Raw genomic sequence first — 18448 nt, forward strand, 5'->3', positions numbered from 1 at the left:
TAAGAGCATGCATTGGTCTCACAGAGGACCTGAGTTTGATTCTCACACCAGGCAAGACTCAGCTTCCAGAGGATCTGATACTGCTCTGGCCTCTTCAGACATGCACACACGCATGCACACATACACATAAATCGTAAAAGTCGATCTTTTAAAAACAGTTGTTGGGGAGGAAGGGATGAGACCCATACTACACATGGGTCTCATACCCGGCTACGTGCCCAGCCTTTGATCTCTCTTGCTTCTTCCCATCTTTCCCTTCCTTCCCAGCCCTCTCCCCTCCCCTCATGACTATGGCTATGGCCCTGTCTGTCTGTCTGTCTCTCTCTCCATCCTTCCTTCTGGCCTCTTCTCTTTTGGCCTGTTTCCTCTTATCTCTTTGTCTCTGCCCTCATGTTCTCTGTTGCTCTTTGCCTCTTTGGACCTCTTAGCCCTCCACGGGGTCTCAGAGATACAGCCCAGGCCTGCCAGAACTCCCGCTGCAACCTTCACACACACACACACACGGAGACAGACAGACAGAGACAGACAGATGGGTGGAGGAACATACACACAGAGACAGACAGACAGAGACAGACAGATGGGTGGAGGAACATACACACAGAGACAGACAGACAAAGAGACAGAGAGAGAGACAGAGAGACGGAAGGAGGGAGACACAGAGAGAGACAGACAAGCAGGCAGGCAGGCAAAGAGACAGAGAGACAGAGATGGGGGAGGGAGACGCATACACACACACACACACACACACACACACACACACACACACACACACACACACTGACTTCTCTTTGGTCTCCTTCCCTCCTGACCAGTAGGGAAGAGAATTGACTGGTCCAGCACTGCTGTGGTTAATCCACGTTTACCCAAGCCTAGTTAGTGTGCTGGAGGGAGGGTTGTACTCAGACACACCTGAGCTCATCATAGCATAGTGAGTGGGTTCACTAGTCAGTTCCCCAATAGGGAACTAGGAACTTCACCAGTGCTTTGAAGAGTAGTAGCAGCTGGGAGGGAGAGCTGCTCCCAGAGAACATTGAGAGTAGCTTGTGTCTCCCCAAGTGTAAGAGACAGATCTTAGGGAGCCCTAGACTCTAAATCAGGGCTGGTAAAGACTCCACCCAGGAGACTGAAAAGCAGTGAGCTGGGTTTGTTTCAAAGGATTTGCTCAACCTTTGTAATAGGTGGGATTGAAGGAGTGTGGCTCCAGAGGGCACAGTTAGATCTGTGCTATCCGGAAGGTCACTAAACTACTTTCTGGACAGATAATCTTGGCAGTCTCTGGGCCTATACCACATCCATCTGAGGGGAGGGGACTTGAGGGACCAGTAAACGCCATAGATGGCAGAGGAGGCCTGGGTTGACCGGTCACCACCTTCCCCAGACTGGGCTAACAGCCTGCAATGTCTGTGGGAGTGATTCCTCCCTCAAGCCTCCGAGGAAGGAAGAGGATGTGAGCTCCTTGTCCTTCCTTCTGCCCTCTATTCCTGTCTGTCCCTGCCTGGGGCTTCAGTCTCAACTGCTACCCTGATAGTGTCTCCCCCTTCTTCCTGTCCAGTTCCCAGCACGGCCTCCCCTCCTGTTTCCAGCGCCTCTAACGACCCAGTGGGATCCTACTCCATCAACGGGATCCTGGGGATTCCTCGCTCCAACGGTGAGAAGAGGAAACGAGAGGAAGGTAGGAGGAGGGAGAGCTCTGGCTCCCCCTTGCATGCTTTGTCCTTGGGCTCTGAGCTCCGGTTTCTGCTGGTCTCGCAGCTGCTCTGCTGTGAGATCAGTTTTAGCATGGAAGCCTAGGTACCCCCACTGCCCTGCTGGCTCCCGGAGAGTGGGAGGGAGGCTGCTGGTGGGGCCACCAGCTTCACCATCTGCTCATCCCCGATGGTCTCACCTTCTGCTGGGACTCACCCCAGCTGTCCCTGTGGGATGCCAGGAGGAGTGGCATCAACCGTTTACCTTGAAAAGGTTGTAGAGGTTGAGGAGACAGCTGGTCTCTGACCCAGGGACGAAAGGCCAGCCTACTTTGGCCTCACTTGATCTCAGTTAGAAGGTAGCAGCTGATACGGACATGCACGACCCTGAGGTCCTTTCTCTGTCACAGTAAAGTTTAGTGGACTGCTCCCACTAAAGTCACTTGGGGACCTGGACGTGGAGCCTCACTATGTTCTTCATCACAAGAGTGGGCACCATTCTGAGTCCCACTTCTCCTACCTCTCCCTGGGTCCTCAAGGGACAGCCAGTGCGTTGGGTTGCATACACCAGGAATGAGAAATTAAGAGCGTGAGAGAAAATTAGAGGAGAGACTGGCAGGTGTGTGCATGGGCAAGGTGCTTTTCAGAGACTGTGGCACTCGTGGTACATCGTGACCGGCTAGTTTTCTTCTGCCGTGTGAGGCCTGGGCACGCAGGTGAACACATACCAGTATCTCAAGATCTCAGCTAGGAAAGTAGTCCCTTCTGGTCTTCACAGGGGGTCTAGGACTCTAAAGATAGTCTCCATAAAATGGAACCTAACAAAGAGGAACCTTGAGGGAGTAGTGACCACATGTCCCATTAGTTCAAGTTAGTCACAATTTCTGCCCATTGTCCCCACACCTGAACTGGGCAGTGTCTCCTTTTCCCCTCAGAAATGTTATGTTTGGACGGTAGGTTCTGTGGTCGTCCCAAGCATAGACAAGCTCTTCTTGAGGGGTTAAGGAACAGAGTCGGAGACAAAGCTAACACTCCTTAAGCTTCAGTCTGGATTCTCCAGACCCAGGCAGAGGGAAGGCAGCATCTGAGCCCTGGCCTCCAGCAGAAGGGACAGAGTGCAGGAGAGACCTAGTCCTGGCAAGACAGTGATGACCTGGCACTGGCCTCCTGCCAGAAGCCCTAATGGTCTCGTTTCACAGGGAAACAGCTTGTCTGGCTCTATTTCTCCTTCTTCCAAAATATCCAAACCCATTTGGCTGCCACGGCCTTTGCCACTCACTAAATTTCATTGTGGTTGTTTTGGCTGCAGCCCCTGATGGGCAGGGGGAGGCTACCGGAGAAGCCCTAAGCCCCAGTTCTCCCTGGAGCTTCTGACATGTAGGCCTCAGCCAAGCTCCCTGGCACCCTGAGTGTCTTGAACCCTAAGGGTTTCTCTTTAGCCACCTGCCTTGTTTAGAGTGTGAGGTGTCCAAGGGGACCGGAAGGCCACAGAACCCTTCTGTGCTCTCCCTTATTGGACTGAGGCTAACGTTCTGTGTACCTTCTGTTACCTGAGCCTTCATGGGTGGTGAAGGGAGGCTGGGAATACCCAGGGCTGGGCCAACCAGTGAGGTCAGGAACAGGATGTTCTCCCCTCTTCTTGCTCACATCCATTGTTTTGAGTCAGTTCAGCTCAATGACCCTCTCTGCCCGCCTGTCAGGAGAATAGCTTGGTACAGAGGGTCCCGGAGCCAAACCAGATATAATTCTTGTCCTTAGGAAGCTTATACTTTAGAACACATGTTAAACAGTGTATCCAGGGAGCAGGAAGCTCATTGGGTATAGTATTGTGGAGATCTGGCTGTCCCTGTATAGGGGGAAAGAGGCGGGGAGGAAGCTCACTTCCAGGAAGGGCTGCTCTTTGAGGAGGGCTCTGGGTGACGGTTGAGAAGGCCATTAAGGACGTGAGCCTGAAGTTCTATCGGACGCATCAAGCCTATGAACAGCAGGGGCAGGGTGGCATTAGCGAGGATGTGCTGAGTAGGCAGAAGGGAACGCTGAGAAGCAAGCCCACGTAGACAAGGGAAGTGGCCAAGACTGTGATGCAAGGGCTCTTCTGTATCCCTACGTGGATCTGGGCAGGAAGAGATAGAAGCAGGGCTGGCTTGGGGCCTCCATCAGTGTGGCAGCCCAGGAAGCAGCTGCAGTCTTCAGGTGAGGGATAGTGAGGGCCTCAAAAGCTCATCTGCTCAGCCTAACCAGGTTACAAGAAGCATCAGGAACTCCACCATTTCTCCCTCTGAAGGTTTTCTTGCCCTGTCTCTAGTTTTTTTTAACCAACCCCAAGCCAGAAGGAGCTGTCCTTTCCTCAGAAGCTAGGCCTGGGAGGGACGCCAGCTTTCTTCAGCCACCATCCCACTCTTGACCCATGGAACCCAGATGGGAAGGGAGCTGATGGAGAGGAGCTGCAAAGGGAGATCTGTAGGACTCTTCCCTTCCCCCACTCCTGAGGCCTCCCAGCAGCAGGGCCCAGTTTGCATTAGGGAGCAGCTCAGATGATTAAGAATGGGGAGATAATTATGTGTCAAGATGATGTAGCCCAACTCTGCAGTCAGGCCAAGGTAGCAAAGCAGCTGGCAGGCCAGTCCCTTATCGCTGTTGCAGGAGGTGCCTCGGGCGGGTGCAGGCTGTACAGACGCCCAGGTGTGTCCTTCAACTCTCGGGCCAGGACTTTTGGATAAAATGGAAATTGATCTGAGGAACTTCAGGGCGTTGGGATGAGGGAAGGGATGCATATCCAGGGACTAGACCCCAGAGGGACTAGGGGAGCAGCTACATTTTCTCTGGGATAGTCCTAATGGACCAGGTATGTTGGCCCTCCTCTGACTTGAGGTGTGGTGACATTGCCCTAGAAGTATCATATCTCGAGGCTAGCTGGGTGTCCCTCTGCCCTTCCATCCCCATATTGTGGCTGTCTTTTAGCTCTAACCCTGTCACAGGGATGGGCCCTAGCAAGAACTATGACTGCAGTGTGTCGCAGGCATTAGTGAAGGCCTTCTCAGCCATAATTACTGGCTTCCACGCTGGTAACACCCAGACCGTTGCTGGCATTGGCCCTTGGAATGTGGACAGTGCCATTCACACCTGAGGGAATACTCATCAAGGGCCAATCGGCTTTGACTCAAGGTTGGGTTGGGATTCCCAACCCCTGGCCTGTGGGAGTGTGCAAAAGCCCAGACTTTACTTGGAGAAATACGACACTCAAGAAGGTTGGAACCCTCCTCCTAGGGATCCAGGACCCTATTCAGAAAGACCAGGGAGAAGATAAAGAAACTATGCATAAGGCACCTGGACACAGGCTGTCTCTCAGCCCAAGGAGGAGCGATCCTCACCAATGCCCTGGAAACCTTCATTTCCAACCTACGGTTGTGGGCAGGCGTATTGAAGCTTGACTCTCTGGGAATCTAAGAAACACAATTCCATGAGTGTTATACACCATGGCTCCTGTGGCCAGGAGGCAGAGTGGTGCCCACCTATCTAGAATCAGACTGAGAAACTAAAGAGAGGCTGGGGTGCTTGCCTGGCAGGCCTAAGGTCCTAGGTTTGATCCTCAGCCTGCAAAGAAACAAACAAACAAAAAAGACCAACCACAGAAACCCCATGTCTTTCCCCTTTCCCCTGCGCCCCCGCTGCTCTCAGCCACAGCCTGATGCACTGCTGTCCACTGGTGGCAGGGGTAAAGCACAGGGAAGTTTTATAACTTGCTCAAAGCTCCAAGTGAAGTCATCTGGCGAGAGCTCGCTGATCGGTGGGAGGGAGGGATGCTGGTGTGTGTGCGCTTGCAGGGGGCGTGGTTTTGCATTTTATCAGTTAGGTGCACAATGAACTGTGCAGTGGGTGGGTAGTGAGCTGGTGGGTTGTGCATTTGCAGCCAGGCTAGGTTGCATGGTGGCAAATGGCGGAGCCCCATTATTGCCTGTCACAGTACCCTTCTGCTTCGGATGGTGCTGTTGCTGGAAAACACGGACTATTTCTTCAGCTGGTGTCCTCCTAGAAGTCCCTAAGAGCTCAGGTTGTGCTTGGAGCACATAAGGGGACTGAGTTATAGAAACGATCAGCACCTGTTTAGGGGCCAAAGTCTCACACAGCCCTGTCTTACCTGTGTACACTGGATTCGATTCCTAGAGCTACTCAGCTGGGTGATCTTGGGGAAGTCATTTTACTACCCCACCTCCCCTGTCAAATGGGGTAATAACAACCCTTACTTCTTATGGGGAGGTTTCCAAAACATTGTGTCTAGAGCAGAGGTTGTCAACCTGTGAGTCATGACCTTTTAGGGGGTCAAACAACCCTTTCACAGGGGTCACTTAAGACCTTTGGAAAATGCAGGGGTTTTTTTTTGTTTGTTTTTTTGTTTTTTTTTACATTCATCATCAATCATAACAGTAGTAAAGTTAGTTATGGAGTAACAACAAAAATTATTTTATGGTTGGGGGAGGTCACCACCACGTGAAGAACTGTATTAGATGGTCTCAGCATTAGAATGACTGAGAACCACTGGCCTAGAGTTTTTAAGCCAGTTTTATCCTGGAAGTTAGATAACTGTATATCTAGGTTTTTAAAAAAAAGTTTCCTTGGCAGTGAAGATTTCACAAGGAAATTAAGTTCTGAAAGAATGAAGTCTATTTGGGCCTAGTCACCCTGATCTCAGTGGGTACCTTGTAACTCTGAATAAGCTGATCTGGAAGGGATGGGTAGCCAGCCTCACCTGTACTGTTGACAGGTGACATCCTTTGTCCTCCTGTTCACCTGTTGCTCTGTGGTTATCCAGTGGGCCACTTGTCCCTTTTTTAAAGTGTCTATGCATGTAAATCTAAAAGCCCCTTCCTTTTCTAGTATAAGGCCCTAGGTCCCTCTGTCTTCCTGTGCCACATTTCCGCTTCTACACGCAAGCTTGCTCATTTGCCTTGGAGAATATATGCTTGTTTTCTGAACTATGTATCATTTTCTGTGGTTTACGCAAGGGTCTATGTGTGTAATAGTGCTCTGAGATCTTTGGGAGTAAGGGGGTGTGGAATGTCAAATGCTGACTGAACACGCATGTGATTTTCTAGGTAATGTGCATGTTTGGACAGAGTACTGTATGGCTTTGTACATGCTGACGCCAGTAACCAGGGAGAGTCCTAAGCCCGACCTAGACATGTTAAGTGTTCATGATCCTAAGCATGGGCCTGCATATAGTTTAGCCCCAAGAGCCCACTGGTATCAACCCACCTCCCCCTGTTGGCAAGTCAGGAGGCTGTCCTAAGCCTAGGAGAGAATGGCTGGGCCCCAAGACTAGGGAAACTGAGGCAGAGTTGCTTCCGATTCAGGCTGTGTGTGATTTGTAGCTCAGAACTTTTTGTATCTCTTTGAAGAGGGGCCCGGTCTCCCTGTTTGGGGGTCTGGCCCCCGATCTACCTGCCTGTCCTTCGGGATGTCTCAGTGTCTGTCTGTCTCTTATTTACTCCAGTCGAGGTATACACTGATCCTGCCCACATTAGAGGAGGTGGAGGTTTGCATCTGGTCTGGACTTTAAGAGGTATGAGGGCTAGAGGGAGCACGGTGTGGGGGTCAAGGGGAATGAATAGCTTGGGGGGGGTTGGCTAGAGAACGTCAGAGAATGGGCCTAAGGGCAGACAGCCAACTGGAGGCAGAGGTGCAGGCTTTCCCCAGGAGCCCTAGAAGCTAACAGTCTCTACGCCTGGATCACTTCCGCCATGGGCCACAGCAGAGGTTTTGGGGCTGAGGCCTGGTGGCCCAGAGGGTCAGCCACTCAGTGCATGGGGGCAGTTTTCCTAGCCCTTGGAAAAACAAAGAGTAGATCGGGTAGTAAAACAAAAGCAAAAGAGACCTGGAAGCACCTGACAGCCCTAATTCATCACGGCCCAAGTTTTTTCCTGTGTTCCCATTATATTTGTTTGTAAAAGTGGAAATCAATTTTGAAGGTAATTTTCTGGAAAGAATGGAAGGGAGGTGGGAGGGCCGGATAAGGCAGAGATGGTAAAAGGAAAAATTTAGGCCAGGCACAGCCCAGGGGCAGCTCTTGGCAAGGTGAAAGAAAATTGCATATTCAATCTCCATCCATGAATCTCCCTCACTGCTACCCGCCTCCTGCTTGAAAACAATGAAGGCTTTTTCCCAGCGCTGGGCAGGGCCTCGGTATCAGCCTCACTTTAACTTCAGGGTCATTAATTCCCTGATTATTGAAGGAGAAGAGAGGGTTGCAGCATCGTCAATTCCAAAGGCACCCCCCATGTGATCAGACACTGGCCGGGGTGGGTGGGGGCAGCAGGGTGAGTGAGGTGAGGTGCTTCAGAAGGGGGCGGGGGAGAAAGGAAATGGGGAGCCACCTGGACTGGGGGCAGGAAGCCAGGAGGGTAGAAGAGGCAGTCATTACTGCATACCTCTGTTGTGTTGTTATTGCAAATTAAAAGTAGCATGTTCCACTCCACAGCTATCTTAGGGGAGGGAGGGGCGCTGAGGGAGGTGGGGGGATCTTATCATTGCTTCTTCAGCAGACCAGCGGTGGTGTCACCGTGTGAGGTGACATTTGAATTTACAATTCCGCTGAGAAAAGCCATTAATTCACAAATTAACATTTCTCCCTCTCCCTCTCTCTTTAACACTCTCTCCCTCTCTCACATGGATGTGCAAGCAATTGAAAAGACAAAGGAAATAGCCTTAAGGAAGAGACTTTACGGCTAGTCTGTCTGTGCTGAGATTGCTCCCCCTGCTTCCAGATAGATAAACCAATTACCTGAGCGCCTCGGCTCCTGGCCGCCCGTGATCGCCTCCTTTTGTAGGCTGCCTCCATGGCTGGCTTACACTCGTGTATCTCATTAATGGAAACCAGGCGTGCTCTGGTCACCAGGCTCTTCCCAGCTGTCCTTCCGAGGAGCCGTGGGAAGAGAACCAGTGGCAGAGGAGACAGGCAAAGGGGATTCTGGGGAAGCGGAGAAGCTGTCCTGGTCCTGGATCTCTGGGTCTAGCTTGCTATGGTAGCGGGTTAGGGATGAGTGTGCACGCGAGCGCTGTCGGAAGGGCAGGCTTGCTCTGACCTGGGAGGAGTGTGGGCTGGCAGTGAGACAGAGACGGTAAACTGAGTCTGACTCTCCCAGAGGCCTCTGGTCTTGGTGGAAGGGTCTGGTGGACCCAGGGAGGGATCCCGCATGGGAAGGCCAGAGGGAAATCTTGCTGACTGCATGCTATTTCTGAAGGAGCTGGAAGAAGTGCTGAGGAGGTCAGAAGACACAGCAAGGTCACACATGTTGGGCCATCAAAGTGAGATTGTACGGATGCCTTAACATAAGCCAGCACCTGGGTACAGTTGTGCCCGCCTGGTGCCTACCTTACACACATACACAAGCGCAAGTACACACACACACACACACACACACACACACACACACACACGGAAGGAGTAAAAGTGAGAGTGAGCTAGAGAGAGAGGAGGATGCTGTCCGATTGTTTCTTAGAGGATACAGTAGTCCACTCTTACCCACAGGGAAGTCAAAGTCACTCCAAGACCCCTGGTGGACACTTGAAGTCACAGAGAATTCTATATGCCCATTTCTGTCTATATATGCTTTGTTTTCCCCGTGCATACAGACAAAAGTTTAATGCATAGAGTGGACACAAGCAAGAGGCAGACAATGACACGAAACTAGAACGGTCGTCATGATAGATTGGGACTGTGAGAGTTAATCTGATGACCGAGGCAGTTACTCAGTGACCAGTGGGCACGTCATGGATACACTGAACACAGGAATGATTCACACACAAGGTGGGACCGAGCACGCAGCTCAGGACTTTATCTCATTACTGAGAAAGATATAAAATCGAGAACCTGTGACTTATTTCTGAAATTTTCCACTTAACTGAAGCCAGGGAAAGCAAACCCAGAAATAAGGAGAAACTGAGGCTCTTTGTGGATCAAGCTGGGGCTTTATGGCTTTGTATGTGCTGTGTGCTGCCTGTGACATGTCACAAACTCTGACTCAGTGCAACAGGTCCCTTGGAAGGCCAGAGAACAAAGCCAAATCATGGAGACCGCTGTCTAGACAAATACTGGGGTTTGTCTGCATTAATAACACTCCATTTACGTCCATCTCTAGCAAAGACTCAAAACCTGGCTGCTATCCAGGTCAAGAAAGAGTTCAGTTCAAAGGTCACTAAGACTCCAGAGAGAGAAACTCATTTATGAACACTCACTCTTGGTTCTGATTTTACCTTCTCAGTAGCCAGGAAACTCGACTGGCCACACCCACAGCGGGTTCTTTTCTCTCTCAGTTAGATCATATGTTTTAGCCAAACTCTCTGGATAACATTGGCCACGAGCCTGTGACTCTTCAGAAGCAATCGCAGGTTGTGTCGATGTCTTTTGCTAAGCCTTTGCCCGTGGGCTCTGTGCAGAAGTGAGGTGTCTATCTGTGGGGAGGTACCAAGCTTAGCCATGGCTGTGCAGGACTGACAGGTGCAGGTTGGGGAGTTCAACACGAGAGGTGAAAGCCAAGTCGTTAGGTTTGTTCTACAGCCAGTTTATGCCGTTGTGGCTCAAGCTGGGGCTGCTTAAGGTATTCTGAGGTTTACCACAGCAGACTCGTCTTTCTATCCACTGACAGAAAGTCGGAACAGAGAGGTCGGCTACCCTAGGAGAAGAGGTCACGGGTGTGCTGCCCAGGGGGCTGTTGTGTCTCTGCTCCTGGGCACTTAGTGTAGGTCGCACATTCTCTGCAAAGGTCAATGGGCTCTCCACGCTTTCCCAGTGTTTTGGCTCTCACGGGAGAACCCATCCTATCAGAACGTCTTCCATTCCTCATCCTCCCCTGGGCAACTGGCCTCCAGCCCTGTAGGTTGATGTGGTTTCCCCTCCCCACTCCCAGCAAGGGCACCAAACAAGAAATCCATTGCCTCAGCTCTGCTGTATTTCCCCCACCCCCACCCCACCCCTCGAACAGACCCCGAACATAGGAGGGAGGAGCCAGGCTCAGGGCTTTCTCTGGGCCCTTCTGCTGTGGACTCACCTTCCTGGGTGCCCCATTTTCTGGAGACCATTGGACAACGGGGAAAGATAGCTAGTTGGCATGTTGAGAGAGACCCAGGATGAAGCCTCCTAGACTAGTGAGACCAGAAAGCATCCCTTCCCCAGCCTGCCTTCCTCAGAACCCTGGTGGTCTGGGAGCTAGCTGTCCGGTACCCTCATTTTCTGGCCCACAGTAGTGGAAAGGCCAGACAGGCTGGGAGAGGGTGGGGCCTGGCGCAGGAGCTAGGAGTCAGTCATGAGCCTCAGAGCCTAGTTACAGCAGAGCCAGTAATTCAAACCATCCTGACCCTTCCATGAACCCAAACCTGCTGACCTTGACAGCACCAGACAAGAGGCCTCGCAAACCCCAACCTGCTGCAGGCCGGCCTTCTCTCCCTCCCTCCCCAGCTGCCCTGTGGCCTGGATTCCAGGTGGCTCCTCATTTGGCCATCTTTATGAAATGTCAGTATCCCCTCCCTCCCTCACGGAAGCAGACCAGCTTCAAAGGACCCTTTGTGCCCATCCCCACTGGAGACAGGGCGTGGGCATTCCCTGGAGCCTGTGGAGGACCCCTGGCTGTGACCCTCTCCCATGACTGAATGAGTAGAACTTGTATCCTTCCGCTCAGTGTATGTGTATGTGTGTATATGTGTGTGTGTGGATGTGTGTTTGTATGCATGCGTGTATATGTGTGTATGTGTACACACCTGTTGGTATGTATGTGTGTATATGTGTGTATGTGTATGCACCCACGCATGCATGTGTTAGGGTGCACAGAGGGGCAGAGAAGGATAGAGACAGAGAGGATGGGGGAGGAAAGAGAAGCCAGAAGAAAGCAACCCCGGGAACCCGCATTAAAGTAAATGCAGTTTATGAAGTTTATGCTTTCCTCCTCGGGAGAGCTGGATTCCATCCAACAGCCTCTCCAAGTCTGCCAAGCAGGTCCAGAAGACAAAAGTGTGGGCAGGAGATTGAGTGAGCCAGCAGCACACACACACACACACACACACACACACACACACACACACACACACGTGCGCACATACACACTCACATGTGAGCAACCACACACATGAGCACATACTGGAGCACACATGAGCACACACATGAGCACATTACACACAAGCATACACTGGAGCACACATGAGCACACACATGAGCACATTGCACACAAGCATACACTGGAGCACACATGAGCACACACTCATGAGCACGCACACACATGAGCACACACACACACAAGCACATCCTGGAGCGCACACACACGAGTGCGGGCTGAGAAAGCCTGGGAAGCCAGAACAGAAGGATGCAGAAGGCGCACTTGGGAAGAGTGGCTCCACGAGTCCCCTTTCCTTCCCTCTCCATCCTGTCCGCCACCTCCATCCCCCTGCACGCCCCCCAGGCAGTGTGGGCAGCACAGACCCTTGGCTGTGTAGGTACTGTGAGGCACGGCAGTGTGGTAAACTGAACCAGACATTATGGACCACCCGGAGCAGCCCACTTGCAGGAGCCAGCAAGGCATAGTGTGGGTGGTCTTGGGCAGTGGGAACGAGGGCTTGGCCACCAAGGGGACCAGAATGTGGTACCGCTAGGTTCTTTGAAATTTGCCTCTTCTGATGCTGCCTAATGTCCACACGGCCTCCCTGAGGACAGAGGACAGCTAGTGTAGTCTCTTGGGAAGATGATGTGGGATCTCTGTCTTTTCTCTGAGAATCCAAGGAGGAGGCCATGAGAGATCTCAGAGGGACTCAGAGTCTCTGCCTTCCCAGACCTGTGTGTGCACAGCTCATGCTCATGGGTACGAGGAATAGGTGAGTGGGTCAGAGTCCACAACTTAGGGTTTTATAATAATAATTTCTGTTTTTATTAGCAAATATCAGTTGCAGATAATAATGGGCTTCATTATGGCATCTCATAGATGTACGTTTTTATTATATTCATCCTGTATTGTTTTCTTATCCTTCTTACTTCTATTAATCTGCTCTTCCCAACAAGTCTTTTTTCTCTTTTACTGTAATGGTGGGTTTTTGTGGTGTGTGTGTATGTGTGTGTGTGTGTGTGTGTGTGTGTGTGTGTGTGTGTGTGTGTGTGTCCTACTGAGTTTAAGTAGGATCTTTAACTTTTGAGAACAGGAACTGTGGGGAGAAAGTGGCCTTCACTCTGACCCACAGATGAGATGTCAGCACACACACACACACACACACACACACACACACACACACACACGTGCTTTCGAGCACACACACACACACGCATGCAGCATACACACACATGCACATACATGCACATACATGCACACACACACATGCCCTGAGTTTGTGTTCAAGTTCTACAAGAAGCTGGGACAGAGAAGAATGACAGATAGGGTTCACAAAGACACAGAAGGCAGAGAAGAGGAGGGGTAGGAGAGAGGGGGAGGGTAGGCTGATTGTGGAGGATACCACAGCATCCAGGATATGCCAGGCACAGAATGAGGCAGAAAGTGTCCGGAGACGGCCTTGGCCCTTGCTGTCCGCTGCTCTTTCCTCAGCTCTCCCCCCTCAGCCCTCCCCTCTTCCCTCCACACATCTTTATTGGTTCTGGTAATAGCCTTGATTTGCATGTCAGGCAAAGCCTTGCTACACACACAAAAAGAAAACCCCAACCGTGGCGGTGTGGCAGTGTCAGCTCTCGCTGTTGTTCGACAGTGTAAAATTAAATTAATAAAGCCCCCAACACAGGAAAACATAACAGGAAATTAATGGCCTTTACTGTCGCTCTGATGCAGTCATTTGCAACCCTGCTTTCCGCACCAAAGACTTCATAAATGCAAGCAGTTTCTCTAAACAAGCATACTTAGGGCGGCCTGGTATGTAATTTTTCGCCTTGCTTGTGTCCTTAGAGCTAACAAAGCCCCCTTCCTTCTTAGCTTCAGTGAGGTTTCTAACTGGTTGTGGCCCAACTGCAGCCCACTGAGAGTTGTTCCAGACAGCAGGCCCCAGCCCCTTCCGGAAGGGGTAGAAGGATTGCTGGGGTTCCAACAGAGGAATCGCTCACTCCATGAGCCCCTCTTGCCCACGGGCTCTGAGGGTAAGCCAACAGGATTGCACACCCAAGGCTCCTTCATCTGGTGGATCTGTCTGCTCCCTCACCGCTGCATGCGTCCGCTCTTCTTCTGCCTCTGACTTCTGTCTTCCTCCCCTTCATCTCTATTCACCGAGCATTCCCAACTTCTTCACACAGGTTGGCTCAGCCATAGCCCTGGGTAACCTGTGGGCTCTCCTGGGGTGGAAAAGAAAGACAACTTACAGCTCCAAATGGGCAAGGAAGCTGTGTTGACAAAATGTTCTGGGGCTCTAGGCTTCCTCTGCTTTTAAAGGTTGGATGCTAACCATGAGGGTCCTAAATGACCATTTATACTACCCCTCTGTTCTCAGGCAGATTTCAGACCCCAGAGTCTATGAGCTGCTGTGGTAAGAAGGGAGGGGACCGAAGACACAGGCTTCTTCTTTGAGCTTTGGTGCCCACCAGGCTGGGCTGAGGCTGTATTAGGAAGGCAGGGCTTCACAGAGCACACAGGGTGCTGCTCATTAAGAACTGAGCCTCATAGCTATGCATTCAAGGGGGAGATGAGAGAAAGGGTGAGCAGGCAGTGGGGAATGGCTGTTTCCAGGGACATCTCCCATGTGGATGGAGGCCAGGGACTGGGAAACCGATCAGGCAGACTCCCAGATTCTTGAGGAGTCATTGGTCTCACCTACCTTTACCATAGAGCCTGCCCTCCCTGCAGCTCTGCTCACTGGGCCACACAGCCCGTGCATGGGCATGGAAGCAGCCATGCCTTTCTTTGCTTTGAGGACAGGAGTCCACCCCAAGCCTTACTGGTAGGACGTTTAGATATTTATCTCTCACAATCTTAAGTTTTTTCTTTGCTAAAATATTTAGAGTTCATGCCATTTACCAGTAGAATAGTGGATGGTGATTAAATTAAAAAAAAAAAAGATCTCCATTTGATATCTTTTGCCCTCCCTCCATTCCACCCTTCTTTCCCTCCCTCCCTCCCTCTCTCTTTTTCTCCCTCTTTTCCTCAGTCACTTCACCCTGTTTACTGAGCCCTCAGCAAACTCTAGGCTGAACCCCAGGTGGATTTCAGCTTTCCTCACGATTAAATTCCTACCCTTGAGGGAGTTCCCTCACTATCCTGGCCACCTATCCTGAATTCATGAACACTGAGTCCCAGAGACAGTCCAGCCAAGGCCACTTAATGTGGAACCACTGGCCCTCGGCCGCCCGGAGATTCCACACCCATAATGTCGCCTAAGATTACATTCGATTTTTTTAGCAGGCGTGTCAGACTCAAGCTCTTATTAAGCTCATGGTCAACGAAAACCTCAAGATCTTTTTTACATCAATTGCTACCCAGCCAGGTCCACCCATTCTGTACTCTCATGATTGATTTTTTTAAACCTGAACATGGGGTGTTTCATTTATCCCTGTCGCTCTTCCACCTTGTTGGTTCAGGTTCTCAACTCCACCCGATGAAAGTCATAATGATGTCTTCTCCGACATCATCCAAGGAATCTTACCGGCTGTTCCCCCTCCTCCTCCTCTTCCTCCTCCCTCTCCTCCTCTTCCTCCCCCTCCTCCTCCTCCTCCTCCTCCTTCCTCCTCCTCCTCCTCCTCCTCCTCCTCCTCCTCCTCCTCCTCTTCTTCCTCCTCCCTCCTCTTCCTCCTTCCCCCTCCTCTTCCTCCCTCCCCTCCTCCTCCCCTTCCTCCTCCCCTTCCTCTTCCTCCTCTTCCTCCTCCTCTTCCTCCTCCTCTGCCTCCTCCTCTTCCTCCTCCTCCCCTTCCTCCTCCTCCCCTTCTTCCCCCTCTATCTCCCTCTTCCTCCCTCCTCCTCCTACTCCTCCTCTCCTTCCTCCTCCTCTCCTTCCTCCTCCTCTTTCTTCTTCTCCCCTTCCTCCTACTCCTTCTCTCATTTCTTCTCCCCTTCCTCCTCCCCTTCCTCCTCCCTTCCTCCTCCCCTTCCCTCCCCTCCTCCTCCTCCCTCCTCCTCCTCTTCCTCCTCTTCCTCCTCTTCCTCCTCCTTCTCCTCTCCCTCCTCTTTTCATTATTATTTTTCTTTCAAATAAAAGAGAATCATATGGCCAAGAAAAGTGAACACCTACTTCCCGGCTGTAGTACCCCAAGTGCTTTAGGGACCATTGAACTCAACGGTCATCAGTAATTTCATTCTCCTCTGCCCTGTCCATACAGCTCCGAAAGAGAAGGGTGTGTCCTTGTCAAATGTTAACCTTCACTGTACCCACGTGATTTTCTTAACAAATCAGGAAGGAAGAACTATCCGTCTAAGCACGCACAACTGCTGTACAAAGGTAACGGGAGCAGCTCTTGACTTCAGAAGGCTTAGCATCTCGCAGAGAGGCAGATGGGCCTCCCATCACACAAGCAGAGCGTGACTGAATAGGAAAGCTGTGGAGAATGTCTTAAACGATAAAACAAAACAGAGTTGTATCTTCCAGCCAGGGCAGTCAGGCAAGCCACCGTAGCGGAGGTGGGCATTTAATCTAAGCATCAGTATCAAGTTTAAGGTGCCGCAGCCGGCTCTGGCTGAGTTCGTGCAGGTTCCAGAGCATCCCGGTTTCTTTCCTAGTCCCTGCAAATCGCTAGTGCGATTGTTTCTTTCAGAAAAATATCCAAAGCCTGAGACTATCGAGTGCATTGAGAAGTCTTCCGAAACCCCACAATCCGGGCTTAAGGACTCAGCCATAGCTCTTTTAGGATCCTGGGTTCCTCTCACAGTCCTGAGGTGCAACAAGGACCTGAAAAAGTTAGCTCATAGGCTACTGGCTGGGCCCTCCCTGGGGATTATTTCCTTTTCCTACAAGACAAGGGCAAACCAGGAATTCACTCTGCCTTTCCTCTCTCCTCTCCTCTCCTCTCCTCTCCTCTCTTCTCCTCTCCTCTCCCCTCCCCTCCTCTCCTCCCCTCTCCTCCCCTCTCCTCTCCTCTCCTCCCCTCCCCTCCTCCCCTCCCCTCCCCTCTCCTCTCCTTTCCCATTCCCTCCACTTCTCTCTTCTTCTCTTCCCTTCCCTTCTCTCCTCTCCTCCTTGTCCTCCCCTCCCCTCTTCCCCTCCTCTCCTCCCTCCCTTCCCTCCCATCCTCTCCTCTCTTCTTTTCCTCCTCCTCCTCTTCTCTTCACCTCCTCTCTTCCCTCCCATCCTCTCTTCTTTTCTTTCATGACTACCTCTTTCCCAAGGTTTGAGCTGAACATGCCTTTCTTTGCCTTTGCTTTGTCTCAGTTCCTCTCAGCTCCTCTCAGCTCCTCTCAGCTCCTCTGGGTCTTTGTCTTCCTGGCTGGCTTCGCTCTCCCTGCCCTCCCATCTCTCTCCCTGATTCTAGTCCCTTCTTCCATCTGTTTTGTGCCCTTTATGGAGGGCAGGTGCTTTTGTCTGACCATAAGTGCAATACATGTTCATTGTAAAATATTTGGACAAGCCAATGTTTCTAGAGAGAGAGAGAGAGAGAGAGAGAGAGAGAGAGAGAGAGAGAGAGAAAAGAAAGAAATCCATAACCTCTTCATTGAGCGAAACCAGGGTTGAAATCCGGCATATTTTGGATCCTTTTCCTCCTATGCATGTGCAACTCTAGATATGTAATTCTTAATTAAAGTTGAGTGCTACTATGCACACAACTTTGTGCCTTGCTAGCTTTACTTAACATTATATAGTAGCATTTTCACATGTCATTACATACTCCTTGAAAACATGATTTTTTAATGGCGCATAATCTTCCACTGTTCGATGTACATGTCCTTTTTAAATCCTAGGCTCATCATATTTTTAAGGTTTAGCTGCGTGCAGCAACGGTGATTTCCTTAAACACCTTCTCGCTCCACCCTCCCTCTCCTCCCCTCTCCCAGGCCCTCTACTTCATCCGGTTGATTGTTTAAGCTTATGGAGGCAGAATTTCATCTTTCAGAGCATCTGTCTTCTGTGGAGTTATATCTCCTTTTAGGATCTCTTGACATGGTGTCTCCTGCGTGTTCTCTCCTCTTGTGGGGTCCCCACTATCCCCTTCCTTTGCCAGCTTTAGACAGGGTTGGTTTCTTCTCAGATCCCCCATCACTTCCCTTTAACCCATTTTTTTTTTTCTTTCTTGGCCAGAGTCAAGGGATAGGACAGTGACCATCTCTGTTCATCCATATTTGCTTTTAGGATTGTACTCAACAGTGGTCAACATCTGAGATCCAAGTATCAGGCCCTAGGCTAGGTTTACAAAGATGAGAAAGTGGGGCCTCTGCTTCAGATGCAGCTCAGTAAGGAAATCCAGTGGGCTGTTTGTTTTTGTCTATTAATTTTTTAAAGACATTTCAGTAAAGAAAGGCAATGTGACTGAGTTTGCTTTCGGCTCTGACACTTATCGGCCATAGTAAATAGTTTGAGGAACTCACCTACCTTTGAAAGCCCTCTGTTCCCCTTGTTATGAACCCAGTTTCCAGAGACAACACACTGTGGTCTGGCTCTGCCCTCTCTGTCGTTCATCAGCTGCCTCTATATGACCTTGGCAAAGTCCCTTAGCTTCCAAACTTCCGTTTCCCTACCTATGACACACAGGTATAATTATAGGAGCTCCCTGGTAAGTTTTTCTTACAAAAATTAACCATGTTACCATAGTAAAAATTCTTACCCCAGTGCCTATTTTACACCCAGTGCTTAATAAATTCCAGTTGCTACTGTTC

General features: G+C 50.8%; 1 protein-coding gene across 9 annotated transcripts in view; it reads left to right on the forward strand.

The window, feature by feature from the left end:
• Positions 1-18448, forward strand: part of Pax2 (paired box 2) — a 78557-nt gene that overhangs the window by 31416 nt on the left and 28693 nt on the right. For 6 of the 9 annotated variants that reach the window (XM_032895517.1, XM_032895516.1, XM_032895512.1 and 3 more), the window contains exon 5: positions 1553-1672. In XM_032895517.1, coding sequence (XP_032751408.1) covers positions 1553-1672 — 120 coding nt within the window. Of the gene's footprint in view, positions 1-1552; positions 1673-7176; positions 7246-18448 lie in introns of all 9 variants that reach the window. The other 3 variants (XM_032895509.1, XM_032895515.1, XM_032895510.1) reach the window with 1 other exon arrangement.

Source organism: Rattus rattus, chromosome 2 (genome assembly GCF_011064425.1).
Source record: "Rattus rattus isolate New Zealand chromosome 2, Rrattus_CSIRO_v1, whole genome shotgun sequence".
Taxonomy (NCBI): Eukaryota; Metazoa; Chordata; class Mammalia; order Rodentia; family Muridae; genus Rattus; species Rattus rattus.